The sequence below is a fragment of the Sebastes umbrosus genome, chromosome 11 (genome assembly GCF_015220745.1).
Source record: "Sebastes umbrosus isolate fSebUmb1 chromosome 11, fSebUmb1.pri, whole genome shotgun sequence".
NCBI lineage: Eukaryota > Metazoa > Chordata > Actinopteri > Perciformes > Sebastidae > Sebastes > Sebastes umbrosus.
The window spans coordinates 34,032,730-34,046,493 of NC_051279.1; the positions used below are offsets into that span (position 1 = coordinate 34,032,730).

General features: G+C 40.4%; 1 protein-coding gene across 3 annotated transcripts in view; it reads left to right on the forward strand.

Moving 5' to 3' along the window:
* grik2 (glutamate receptor, ionotropic, kainate 2) overlaps nt 1-13,764 on the forward strand; it is a 369,970-nt gene that overhangs the window by 262,397 nt on the left and 93,809 nt on the right. For all 3 annotated transcript variants that reach the window (XM_037784201.1, XM_037784199.1, XM_037784200.1), the window contains exon 10: nt 2,976-3,089. In XM_037784201.1, the coding sequence (XP_037640129.1) occupies nt 2,976-3,089 (114 nt within the window). The remainder of the gene's footprint in view (nt 1-2,975; nt 3,090-13,764) is intronic.

Here is a 13,764-nt window from a genome sequence, read left to right on the forward strand (position 1 = left end):
CAGGGTTCACATAGCTGTCAACTGTGTCCTCAGGGTGCTACGCATTATCCCCTGTATGTCCAGAATAGAGAGAGGGGGAAGTCTGAGTCCAGTATATGTCTCTACTGTACATGTGTTACCAATTTAAACTATTTAAAAGTTAACAAAAATATCTTATCTTCTGTTAAGACAAACTTGTCAGTCTTTAACAGCCCAATGTCCCTCACATTCATAATGGAATATTTTGCACCTCACAATTTATGTCCCATGTCAAGACAGGAAGTAGTGTGTCCTTCATGTGGCAAGACAGAAGTTGAGCATGTGGAGGTTTGGGTGGTGGATGGTCACATACAGTAAGGCCAACACAGTCTCACGGTAGAGTCGTGAAATAGTCACAAAATGTAATCTATTTGATTTGTGCACATAGAAATAAATTTGCCTGATGATTAGATGGGAGGCAGCTGTGCAGGTTGATCAGGGGAGTTGATTTCATCAGGAAGAGAGAGAGAGGCTGTATTTGAAACTGCATACTATACTAGTAGTACTATACTACTAATACTATACTAGTAATACGTACTGATTTGGCCAAAATGTAATATGTAGTATGTAGTATGTAGTATGTAGTATGTAGTATGTAGTATGCAGTATGCAGTATGTAGTATGCAGTATGTAGTATGTAGTATGTAGTATGTAGTATGCAGTATGTAGTATGCAGTATGTAGTATGTAGTATGCAGTATGTAGTATGTAGTATGTAGTATGCAGTATGTAGTATGCAGTATGTAGTATGCAGTATGTAGTATGTAGTATGCAGTATGTAGTATGTAGTATGCAGTATATGCGAACAAAAGCAAAATCTACAGTATGCCAAAACTACCTGGATGTCGTACTGATTTAGAAAAAATCTCCAGTCTGCATCGGACCAGTCTACCTCGCCTACTGTATCCTACAATGCAAAGCGCTGGACCGCTACAGGCTACGGTTACAACAGCCGCCAAAAACGACTCGTTTTTAACATTTTTTGTAGCTATTTCATCACAGCGGGCGATTGTGGAGCTTTTCAACTCCATAAAGGCAGATAATCACAGGTTCCTGTTAATTTATAATGGACATCTGTGTTGTGATATTTAAACAAACTATCCGTCAACAAGGAAATAAAAGCCTTTCATCTACAGACCGGTCTCTAGAGAGCACCAGTCAGCTCATAGCGGTCTGTGAGCGTGACTACCCGGCTGGCTGGCAAGCGACCCCGGCAGGCGCTAGCTAGCTGTGACGGCAGTTTGTGGAGCTTCTAAACTCCGACAACGGTGGAATAAATGTTCGATTCACCATCTAGCTTCGTAAAACTGCCGATATTCTAAATCTACACAGTTGATTTCTCGCCTCAAAAACTTTCAGAAGTGAATTTCGTGATGAAATAGCTACGAAAAATGTAAAAAACGAGCCGTTTTTGGCTGCTGTTGTAACCGTAGCCTGTAGCGGTCCAGCGCTTTGCATTGTAGGATACAGTAGGCGAGGTAGACTGGTCCGATGCAGACTGGAGATTTTTTCCGAATCACTACGACACCCAGGTATCTTTGGCATACCCTAGATTTTGCTTTTGTTCGCATATACTACATACTACATACTGCATACTATATACTACATTTTGGCCAAATCAGTACGTACTACTAGTATAGTGTGACGTTTCGAATACAGCCACACACACACCGCCAGACACACCCAAACGAGACAGACAGGGAACTGAGCACACAGGGAAAAAGGGAAAAGACACACTAGGAAAGCTGATGGCACGGATGGAACCGTGACAAGATGGTGGTTTGGGGTTAAAATAACACAACGTAATTCAAGTACGGAAGTTACCTGACAAATGAATTGACTTTGACTTCTGGTTTCACACGAGACATGAACGCCGGTCTCCTGGTGAAAGTCTGGTGTTTTTATGACCCACCCATCCACCCAGACCTCCTCTCTACACAGTGATCACTGCTCTTTATACTTCCTGGTTCACAATTACGTTGATTACAATAACTGATTTTGTGCTGAGATCAGCTAAAAAAGAGGAATTTGTGTCTATGTACACAAATCAATACATTAAATTTGGTGACTATTTAATGAACTGTTGTGCGACTGGGCTGGTAATGCATATGACATCAATGAAAAGGACACAGTTTGCGTCCCATCATAGACCTGCGGTTAAAGTTTGCCTTTTCATTAACCAAAACCATGATCTTCCCCTCACCTCAACCGGTTGTTTAAATTGCCTAACCCTAACCACGCCGTAGCTGCCATATACATATATATTGTAGAAAACGGTGTGTTAAAAATAGTAGCATTGGATGTAAATAAAAGAGTGTCACTGAACATATGTCAGTCGTATGTCAGAGTTGTCCATTAGCCACATTCCTTTCTGGCAATAGGGTTGTCTCTGCAGATCTATGCAGAGAAGAGTGTTCAGGGTATTCTTAAGTCGTACTGGGTTGCAGAGGAGCTGATAACATTTCATTTAATGGCCGTGTGCGTCAAAAAATGCTGATTGGTTGATCCAAGACATAATGTTGCAACCAAAACGTGTACAAGTATAAAAGAAAAGTGTCATGTCCAATGTCTCCAATGTTCAGGATGTTCACTGACATCCTATTCACTATTGTTATAGATTTTTATATTTTTTTTGTATGGCAACAATTACATTTTCCAATCAGAAAACAGAAGTTGTTTCTTTGGTTACTTTGTAGATATCAGACTGAAACTGAAGTGTGTCTTGCATTTATACTTTTGCTTGATTTGAGTTGCACTTCCTCTCACAATGAGCAAGCTTTCATGACAAAGGGTAGAAAATTCAGATGATTCTAAAGCAAAGCAGCTCAGTTTTTAAATGTTAAAGCTCGGAGTACCCACTACTAATGGTGCTATGATGCCTGTATAACTGGATTTTATGTGGATCTCTGTCCTGGAACTTTTAAACTGAACATGTAAAAGTGATCTTTTGTTTTACAGATCGGTACATGGGATCCTCCAAGTGGCCTGAACATGACGGACAACCAGAAAGGGAAGACGACAAATGTCTCTGACTCCTTATCCAATCGGTCCCTGATCGTCTCCACCATACTGGTACTTCAATTAATCTATTTGTTTGTTTTCAGAACTCTTCCTGCAGCAGTTCAACCACCGTTTAGCAAATGGAGTTGGCTCAGTTGTGGTAGAGCAGTAACACACAGACCTGCTCTGTGCAGTCCACTAATGTTATCTAACAAGATTTCTGAGTAATGCATCTGCAACATTCAAACAGTTAGCTCACACTGACATTTTGGGCTGACAATGTGCAAATTAAATATTGCAGCTTTAAATGTCGGTTTATAGCCAAATCAAATTGTAATGGTGCTTTATGTGGGACCAATTATAGAAGGCTAGAACAGCTCTCAGCCATAACAGACTCCCTCCAAAGATGTCATTATTTTTAAGCTTTTCCTCTTGAAAAATCCTTCACTGCTTTGCCTGGGCTGCCCTTTCTGTTTAGAGCACTTTCTGGGGATGCTGCTCTCCGACTCAATTGAAGTAGAGTACCCCAAAGCACTGCACTCCCAAATTGCCAGTTGACTTCACTACTGTGGAGGACTCCAATTTGGTGGGAGCAGGCTCAGGCAGGGAAAATTGACTGATTGATTGTCCAATAAGATTTCATGGTTTACGGCTCTGCCTCCTACAAACCAATTTATCAGGCATATTGTGTTATTGTCTCTCTTGCCAGTGGTGCCAAAATCCAAAGAATTCAGATCTAACTTTGAGAAAAAGCAGTAAAATCTGTCTATTCGGTATCTTTATAGCAATATTTTCCTCTATTGATACTGAGCATGAAAAGAATGGTGCATAAAAACGAATGAATCTAGCTACTGTGGAGGTCATGTCCTTGTGTTTTTTCTGGTTGAGTTTAATGATATAAATCAAAGTTTACATTCTATCCTGTGTGACAGGAGAATTTTAACTGAAAATTCAAGTCAAGCCACTTTTATTTATTTATATAACCAAAAATCACAAATTTCTCTCAGAGGGCTTTACAATCAGTACAATTTATGGCATCCTTTACCTATCAAGGCTGGATTAACCCACTAGGTGGTACCACGGCAAATATAACCCATGAGCCCCTTTTGACCCCAACGTTTTATTCAATAACCCGGCTCTTCTGTACAGCGTCTGACTGCTTCACAGTGACGAAAAGTCTCCAGGAAGCCACTGCACACAGCTGTTGTTTACTAGAAATAGTACCTGCATGTAACTCCCTCAAGAACAGATTAAAAAAAGTAGACACATTGTGTTAATTACTGAGTTATTCTTGAATTTGGATAGGACCAGGCTAGCTGTTTCCACCAGCCTCCAGTCATTATGCTAAGCTAAGCTAATCAACTCCCAGTTCCAGCACCATACTGTTCATGTTAATGTTGAACTATTCCTGCCATATAGGGCCCAATAACTTCACAAAGATACCACTAAATTGACAAAGTGCACACAGTATTAAGAAAGAAATGCAATTCATTAAATTACCACAAACTTATTACCAGGTGGAGGACCTGGATCTGTCTGTGTGTGTGTGTTTGTGTGTGTGTTTGTGTGAACATATGCATGCCTGTACTCCTCAGACTGTGTGCCATGTGAGAACCGTGACAGTGGAGGAGAACTTGTAGAAGCAAGCCAAAATAAAGCCATTTATGATCCTGTTATTGAGGAGGCAAGCGTAAAAATAACAATATCAAGTAAATTGCGGGTTGTCATTATTTATCGTGGGCCTTCTTTCCTTCCGCGCATGCTGTGAAGTGATTGGATTGCAGTTATTAGCAGAGACTCTCCACGGCTGTAATTGCCATATCAGGACTGAGTCATGGAGAGATGTGTGATGGCTGTGAGCAGCGAGGAAAAGAAGGGAGGGCTGACAATAATTGGGTTTGTTACATTTGATTGATGCACACTTTCATCCAGCTTCTCATCATTTTCTCAGGGATTATGTACTATAAAACATGATGTAATTACTGTTGAGATCTTGGCCTATCAACAGTTTATCTACTTTGGAAATCACTCCCGTAATGTTGCGGTGGAAATGAAGTACCTTTAGGCTAATGGCTGGAGCTGCAGATAATATACTGTGTAATGTCTTAGAGAGAGCAAGGAGCAGGCCTGCTTCCACTTCCACAGAAACAACCCATCATTGCCGGAGAACAGTAGAGCTACCTGCAGACTGCTCTAAAGTACAAAATAATGGACAAACTTAGTGTTGCAGAATATTATACTCTACATTTCATTTTCTCACTTTTGCAATGCAAAAAGGCCAAATAAGATACGATACGGCTATTGCCTCATCATCATGTTAAACGATTAAACATTTGTTGTTATGTCAGCTGTTGAAAGTCAGCCCAGTTGCACAGCAGTTTGTGAAATAGTTACCAAATTTAATGTATTGATTTGTGTACATAGATTGCGGACCAGGAAGTATAAAAAACGGCGAACACCGTGGATGGAAGAGGTCAGGGTGGATAGGTTGGTCTAAAAACACCAGACTCTCACCAGGAGACCGCTGTTCATGTTCTGTGTGAAACCACAAGTCAACGTTGATTTATTTGTCATGTAACTTTCGTACTTAAGTTACTTCTGGAGTTATTTTAACCCAAACCAACCTAACTAAGTAGTTTTATTGTGAAAAGACTGGGCAGAAATTGACACATACATCAAGTGTTGCTGGACATTTGTAGGAAAAAGCACGATGTTGTTGAAAGTCGTGCTGAGCGTCACAAAAAAAAGTGAAATGTGTGTCTATGTACACGAATCAAATAGATTAAATCTTGTGACTATTTCACAAACTGCCGTGAGTCAGTGATGTGAATTTACATCATATCATATTGCTGCTCAAACTAAACAACTAAATATATTGTTTGTCATTGCCTTCCAAACTGAACCATATTCTTTCTGATCTGATGCCCCCATCAGCACGATGACACATGCCATTTTTCTATTGCACGGTACGGCTCTGCTCGGCTCAGGCTCACTTTTGGTACCAGATCCTTTTCTCTAGCTGTGTTTCCACTGAAGATAGAACCCCCTCAGTGTAGGAGGGATTCTCACCTGATCGACGTATCGGCAGCACGTGAAACCATACACATATAGACGTTGACTCCTGGAGCGTACGTCAACGTGGGCATCATATTGGACCTGGCAAGACTGGCCTGAAAACATATACAAGTGAACGGGGCAGCTGCCGTTTTTCTGGATAAAAAGCACTTTAACATCTACATTTCTCAACCGATTCCAACGAGTTGTTTTATATTCAAACATTTATGATCTACGAGGAGTAACGTTAAGTTGACGTTTGATTTTTTTCTTTTTTTAAGTTTTTGGTGAAAAACTGTTAAATACGTTCATGGATCATCAGTCTGTCCTTCGATACGGTGAGATTAAGTTAATTAAAAAGTAATTATTAAACAGTCGTACTGTCATATTACATCTTTCTTTAACAATTTTTCACATTATCAAAACATTTGCATATGTAACTTAGCTCATCAGATAAGAGCTAGCTTGCGTTCGTTATTATTAAGCTAATGTCGTTTATAGATATTATGTTATGTGTATTATAATATTGTATTTAAAACATGAAATGTACAATAACGTCACAAGTCTAATATCGCAAACAATAAAGTAGATGTCATGTCTGAACAGTATCTTAACTCTCAGCAATATTTAACGTTAGCTAACGTTTTTGTATTCAACGCTCTCTTAAGTGACTCTAGCTGCGCTAACATGTTGTGGAGATTAACTAGCAGCTAACGTTACACAAATTAAACACCATCAATTGGTATTGATGTTACAATAGTTTAAGTCATTTTGCCATGTGTAAGATTAACTTTAGACACAGAGGTATTTACTACTATTAGCCTCTTATTCTGATTGCTCGTATTAGTATGATATTGTCTGAAAATGAACATAATAGTAATTGCAGGAGCAGTGTTAGTGGTAATGATTGATGATGGCTAAAACAGAGGAAGACATTCCAATGTACATTATTTTATATTATATTATATTATATTATATTATATTATACAGGGACCTCTCTACAATTATTAACCTTCAACAAGGAAAATAATCCAAAGCTATACTTGACAAATGTGAGTTTTAACAATTCCTTCTGATAAATGAAATATTTTCTATCAGGTCAGTAACTCAGTTCATGTCAGCCTGCGGTACACACTCGTCTTCTTAGTGTCTTGCAGCAATTAGAGCTCAGCTATCCAGATTCTAAATAACTGGAGACTAAACTTTATTTTTCTACACCACGTAGATCATAAAGCCTTTAATACAATAATGACTCGTTGAAATCGGTTGAGAAATGTAGATGTTATAGTGCTTTTTATCCCCCGTTCACTTGTATAGTGTTACAGGCCAGCCTTGCCAGGTCCAATATGGCGCCCACGTTGATGTATTTCTGCAACGGGCTGAAGCGTCCAATGCGGCGTCTATGTATATATGTCTATGGGTGAAACTGCTGTGACATCATCTTCGATGGGACACTCGCTGAATCATTTCAACGGCAACCAAACCATTTTTAAAGATCTGGGTCGAGTGTATTAAAAATTGTGGTTGCTATTGACGGTAGCTTGGCTATTTAAAACTGTCCGGTTTGTGCAGGATGTCCTGTGTGACGATTCTCTCTGACCAATCAGTGGTCTGCAGTGTTTTAACTCCACCTTCTAGTATTGGCTCAGCTCACTTGGAACCTCGACAACTTTTGCTTGGAAACTTGGAAATAACCGTTCTAATGTGTAACGAACTGAACTGAACTGAACTGCACTGATGGGTGGAAACGTGGCTATGGACTGTCAGTGCCTTCCAAAACTATAACAAATATTATTCATAAGGTTTGTTAGGTTTAGGCACAAAAACCACTTGGTTATGGTTAAGGAACCTTTGTCGTAATTGTCAATAAACTCATGAGAAGACCAAGCCAACGTGTTAGTCCTTCTCTCAGTAGAGTGCTCCTTGGATGACATATATTTGTAGGCCAACCAGGAAATTAGCATTGCCCTGGTTCCCTCGACAAAGAGCCAATGGGATTGTTGCATTGGGTTTTGGATTATTGCAGAAAATAAACTCTGTGGCAAACACACGTTTATGATACTGACACGTTTTGTTCAGAAAGATAATCTTCACAAATGAAAACCACTTTGATGATTTTTGATACGTAAATGTAATCGCTAGAAGTAAAAAGCTAACCACCTTTTTTAAAATACTTAAAGGCTTCGAAATTCACTATTGGAATATTTACTGGCATGTTTTATATCGTAGAACAAAAACCTCAAAATCTCTTCAGCTTGTGTTAATCACAGACCTTATTTCCGGCATCTAACTAAAAACCCATTAAAAAAAAACATTGACTTCCAGACGAGGGAACCGGAAGTGCTCAAATGCTAACTCATTTCCAGGTTTTAGAACTATTCCTGTAGCAATCTATTGACGGTGGCTTGGCTATTTAAATTGTCCGGTTTGTGCAGGATGTCCTGTGTGACGATTCCCTCCGACCAATCAATGGTCTGCAGTGTTTTAACTCCACCTTCTAGTATCGGCTCAGCTCACTTGGAACCTCGACCGAGGTGGTACCAAGAATGGAGTGGTTCTATTGGTATCATCCACAACTTTTGCTAATGGAAACGCAGAAATAATTCTTATGTGTAACGAGCTGAACTCAACTGAACCGGACTGCTTGGTGGAAACGTAGCTATAGACTATCAGTGCCTTCCAAAAACTATAACAAATATTATTCATGACATTGGTTAGGTTTAGGCGCAAAAAACATTTGGTTATGGTTAGGGAACCTTTGTCGTTATTGTCAACAAACCCATGAAAAGAGCGAGCCAACGTGTTAGTCCTTCTCTCAATACTTTCTGACCTCTCCACCCTGTCTAAGCCCCATTGGTAAAAGGCTCAGTAATCTCCTAGAACATCTGGTCTCTGTAGTTTTTATCAAACGTTACCCAAACAAGAAGAAATAGTGCTTTTGTTGGGGACTATTTTCAGTGGCGGATTACTCCATATTCTGCAGGATGGTGTGTGTGGGGTTGAGTCAGAATAAAGTCCAGTGTGTGTGTTCATGGTGATGAAGGAACATGTCAGTCAGTGACACAGTGAGGCTCATTGATGTGTTTTTAACAACAATGGAGCTCTATGGCTCAAAGGAAGAAGAGATATCAGACTGTGACACACACACAGTACTTGTTAGGAGATACAGTCACTGTTAGTTTGACTCTGCACACACTTGGTCTTTATTCAAGATATTAACTGTTAATTGAAACCGAATTAATTATGTGACTGTTATTTTCTTCCACTGTGCAATCGATCAGTCACCTATGAGGATTTCTGAAATAGTGCATATCAGTGTCTTTTCTCTTCAGCACATCCGGACTAAAAGCATCTGAAGCCAAAAAAAAAAGAGAGAACGACAGTAAACCCGATGATTAAAACGTTTGGCTGAAAAACAAAACAACCCCTGGTCTCAGATCAGTCTCATTTCCAGTCAGTATTCAGGGCAACTGTTCTTGGACGAGACGTGAGGAAATGCAAACAAGCCGGTGCCAGAGCACACAGACCTTCCAGGATGTTATCACGTTCAGGAAAGAGACAGATGTGGAGAGATTATTAATAAATAGGAGCAGTTGAGTTAATCACTAGATCATACTGACAAATAAGTACCGTAAAGGATCATTAAGCTAAATGCCGGAGCTATCAAACATATGTTGTTAGTGTAAAATATCCTCGCGATTATCTGTCTCTATATGACCTGTATAAGTAAACGAGACCATCAGCAAGAAGATTGACTATTTCTATGTAGTAATTCTTCTCCGGTGGGAGGTGGAGAGCTCGGCGCCCGGCAGCAGCGGCTCCACCTCCGGTCAGGAGCAGAGCTTCGCCTCGCTGCTCCGCCGGTCCCCACTGGGAGCCAACACCGACACCATGCTGCTGGACTGGAGACCCAGGTTGTATTGCTGGGTCCGCTGGAGGGAAAGGAGGCTCGGACTCGGATATATGTGAAATCCCAATTTCTTTCCAGTATCTTCTTCTTTTGCTCAGCCAATGGGCAGAAGTCTAACATCTCATCACTTGCTAAGAGCACCTGGATAATTGGCTTTGTTCTCCTCTACAGCCACACGTCATTAAAGGGAATCAATAATACTAAAATAAATGTTTAAAAATGACTCAAATAAGGCAGTATCATTTGTTTTTGCCGAGGAACACAATCCTTTGTTTTTAATTTGTTGGAGAGGATTGGGCTTGGTTCTGTGGCTTAGGAGAGGCTGCAGAGAGGCGTGGATGTGATGGAGCTTTAATTAGGTTTACTTCACAGAGATACTCAGCTTCTCCTTCACTCTATCTCTTTAATTAAAGATGCACCGGCCTCCGTCTGCAGGAGGCAGGAGGGACTGGCTCTATTTGTGTGTGTGTGTGCGTGTTACGTGTATTCAGGGTGGAAGGTTATATAACCCCCACCATATTTGTAAATGTGTTTTACCACATTTTATAAAAACAAAATGCATACCAGAGTGTAGACTATTTGAAATGCTTTATTACACACTGGAAGCTAATAAAGAAGTATCTTCTGTTTTAAACTTATTTTTAACTATTGATTATTATTATTTCTTATTTTTAAGGACATTATAAACTACTTAAAATGACACACAAAATACATCAAATTACATCAAATTGTTGCAAGCAATGATAAATATGTTGACCAAAATGAACAAAATGTTAAATTAGTTCTATCTCCAAGTTTTTCTGGACCTTCTGGACATTTCACGCTTCTGCAGATGGAGCAAGCTGAAGACACACTGAAAACAAGACAAAAGGATCTATGGTATATGGAATATCAAACTGAAAGCCAAAGCACTTCTCTGATTTCATGTTGCACATTTGGTGACTCACAGTTGAGAAATTTACAAAAGAATTTTGATGCAGAAAAAGAAAAGATATCCGTCTTTTTTGTATATATCTTTTAGGATTCTTTTGCCGAACACCTGAGCTACTACTACCCATGATGCAAATGGATAGTGTCTTTGTGAAGATCAACACAGGCAAATGTGGAGTTTGCAGCTGGGGGGACTTTTAGTGAGAGGGAGTTCTATAGTTACAGAAGATGATTATGTGTATGTTGCATGGAGGAAATGTAAAGTCACAAATAGATAGAAAGGTAGGTAGATAGTAACTTGATTGATCCAGAGGGAAATTCAAGTTTCCAGCATCACAGTTCCATAGTGCAAACATGTTAGTAAAAAGGCGCAAGTTAGTAGTACAAAGTATAAAAAATATACCAGATACAAAAATACCAGAAAACTGTTCACAATGAGTATAGTGCAGGGTAACAACTGAGATACGGGACTACTCAAAATGTGAATATAGTGCAAAAAGTGATATAGTGCTGGATAACAAAATATAGGAGATATAGAGACCAGGGGATTACGAAATCTGAAATATGGAATATAATGCGGGATAAGAACTGAGGTAGAGAGGTTTTTTTTAAACATGTATGTAATCTTATTGGGCAATGTGCTCATGTGTCAGATTATGCATGTCATTGGGCCTGTGTTGATACGATTAATTGGGATTAAAGCATGTGTATAGCAGCTGGAGAACCACGCTGGTTGAATCAAACCATTCCATTAAAATTTCTTTTGAACAGCATCTCGTTTGAAGCTGAAATTCATAAATGACAGACATTGCTAAATCTCTGTTGGTCTGTGTTGGCATTAATCAAACCAGAATAAACAAATTGCATGAATTATTGCATCATTTCAATGATTGGAGGTGAAGAGGAACTGATTAATAATCCGATTTGGGTCAGTTCAACATATAAACCGTATTGTTAGTTACCGACTCTTCTGCCATTGGATCACAGTGTTCCAACAAGTCTCCTAATTTACAAGTACAAGCTGTTGGGCTCAGTTCTGGTTCTGGAGTAGTTTGTGAACTGCGTGAAGAGTGAAAAGTAACATTTCTCTCATGTTCTAGCTACTTGTCCAAAAAGATATTAAGACCTGTTAGTGTGTCGTTTCCAGTTCCACAGATGGACAATGAGAAAGAATCAGGTATTGCTGACTGTGTCGGTGAGAGGTGCTTTCTGCTAATGTGCCCGGCGACGGTTTATGATAATTACAATCTTTCACAGTTGACAGAAGGTGAGAGGTCATAAGCTGCTAATGGGCTCACAATAGCTTCTTTGTGCTCCACATGCTAAATAACAGTTGTTCCACTAGTTAATATGGCAGCAAGTAGAGACTGGGAGAAAATGGTCAAATTATAAAGAGAAGAATTAAATTATAATTTGAAGGGGCTGAGGAGGAATTTACTCACCATGTTCAAACGGGCCTTTGAGAGAGAAAAGCATAAAGCAGACATGTTCATCTATGTTTAAGCCTCTCTGTATATGAGGTATGTGCATGTATATGTACACTGTCAGGATGGGTGCAGAGCACATTGCAGAGGCAAAGTGTAGTGTTGGTTTACATCACCAACAGGCGGCAGGTATACTAGAAAGTATCAGGGACTTTGATGACGGGCCTATCTATAGAATTTGGGATTTGTGTCGATATGTGAGCTATATTTCATGACAGGAAACACCAACAGTCAGGAAGGGCTTTTCATCCATCAGTGGTACATTCATCTTTCATAGACAGCGGCCATTTCAGTGGTTGTGCACTTAAAGGTCAGAGACAAATACAGTCACAGTTGAAACACTGGCGTGGCCCGTTCTCACTCCCAACTCGTCAAATGCCGCCATTTGGTCAGCGCCCCTTGGCATCAGAAACAGATGTACGGAGGCACCGTTTAGCAACAGTATGTGATGAACCGGGCTTTCAACTAACTCCAATGTAAAACCCCCCTGCGGGGGTTTTACATTGGAGTGAGCAGTGACGTAGTATTAATAGCGTGAGAGTCCGTTCAGGGAGGGAGGGAGGGGGGGTGGATGGATCAAACAAAGACAAGACTTTCAACCTAAAAGTAACGTTGACTTATTTTTTCACATCAGTCTTTAGACACGTGACTCGTCGGTATCGTCAGCCCTGTGAGTCGCTAGTCGGTGAAGGTAACGTCAACCATGACCGTTTCCTAACCCTGGCTAAGTGGTTGGGTTGCCTAAATCCAACTTCCTGTGAAATCTGAAGTTTATTTTGAAAGGACACTACGCATGTAACACGCCGTGCCCGGTCCATCCGGAAGTAACCCAACAGGGTTACTCTGTGCGACGGCTGAGGGACACTGACCAAGCAGCGGTCTTAGCCAAGTTGGGAGTGAGAATGTGTTGGTGTGGCATAAAAACCCAGAAAGATGTTTAGCTGTGCCAATGATTACACACAGAGGGCCTAAAACATTCAACTAAAAATACACGGATCAGCCGTAACATTCAGACAACTGACAGGTGAAGTGAATGACATGGATTATCTGGTTACCATGACACCTGACAGTGGGGGGGGATATATTAGACAGCAAGTGAACATTTTGAACTTTGAACTTTGTTTTGGAAACAGAAAAAATGGGCCAGCGTAAGGATGTGAGAGACTTTGATGAGGGCCAGATAGTGCTGGCTAGACGACTGGGTCAGAGCATCTCCAGAACTGCAGCTTTTGTGGGATGTTCCTGGTCTGCAGTGGTCAGGACCTACCAAAAGTGGTCAAAGGAAGGAGAACCGGTGAACCGGCGACAGGGTCAGACCCGAGGCTCATTGATGCACTTGGGGAGCGAAGGCTGGCCCGTGTTGTCTGAT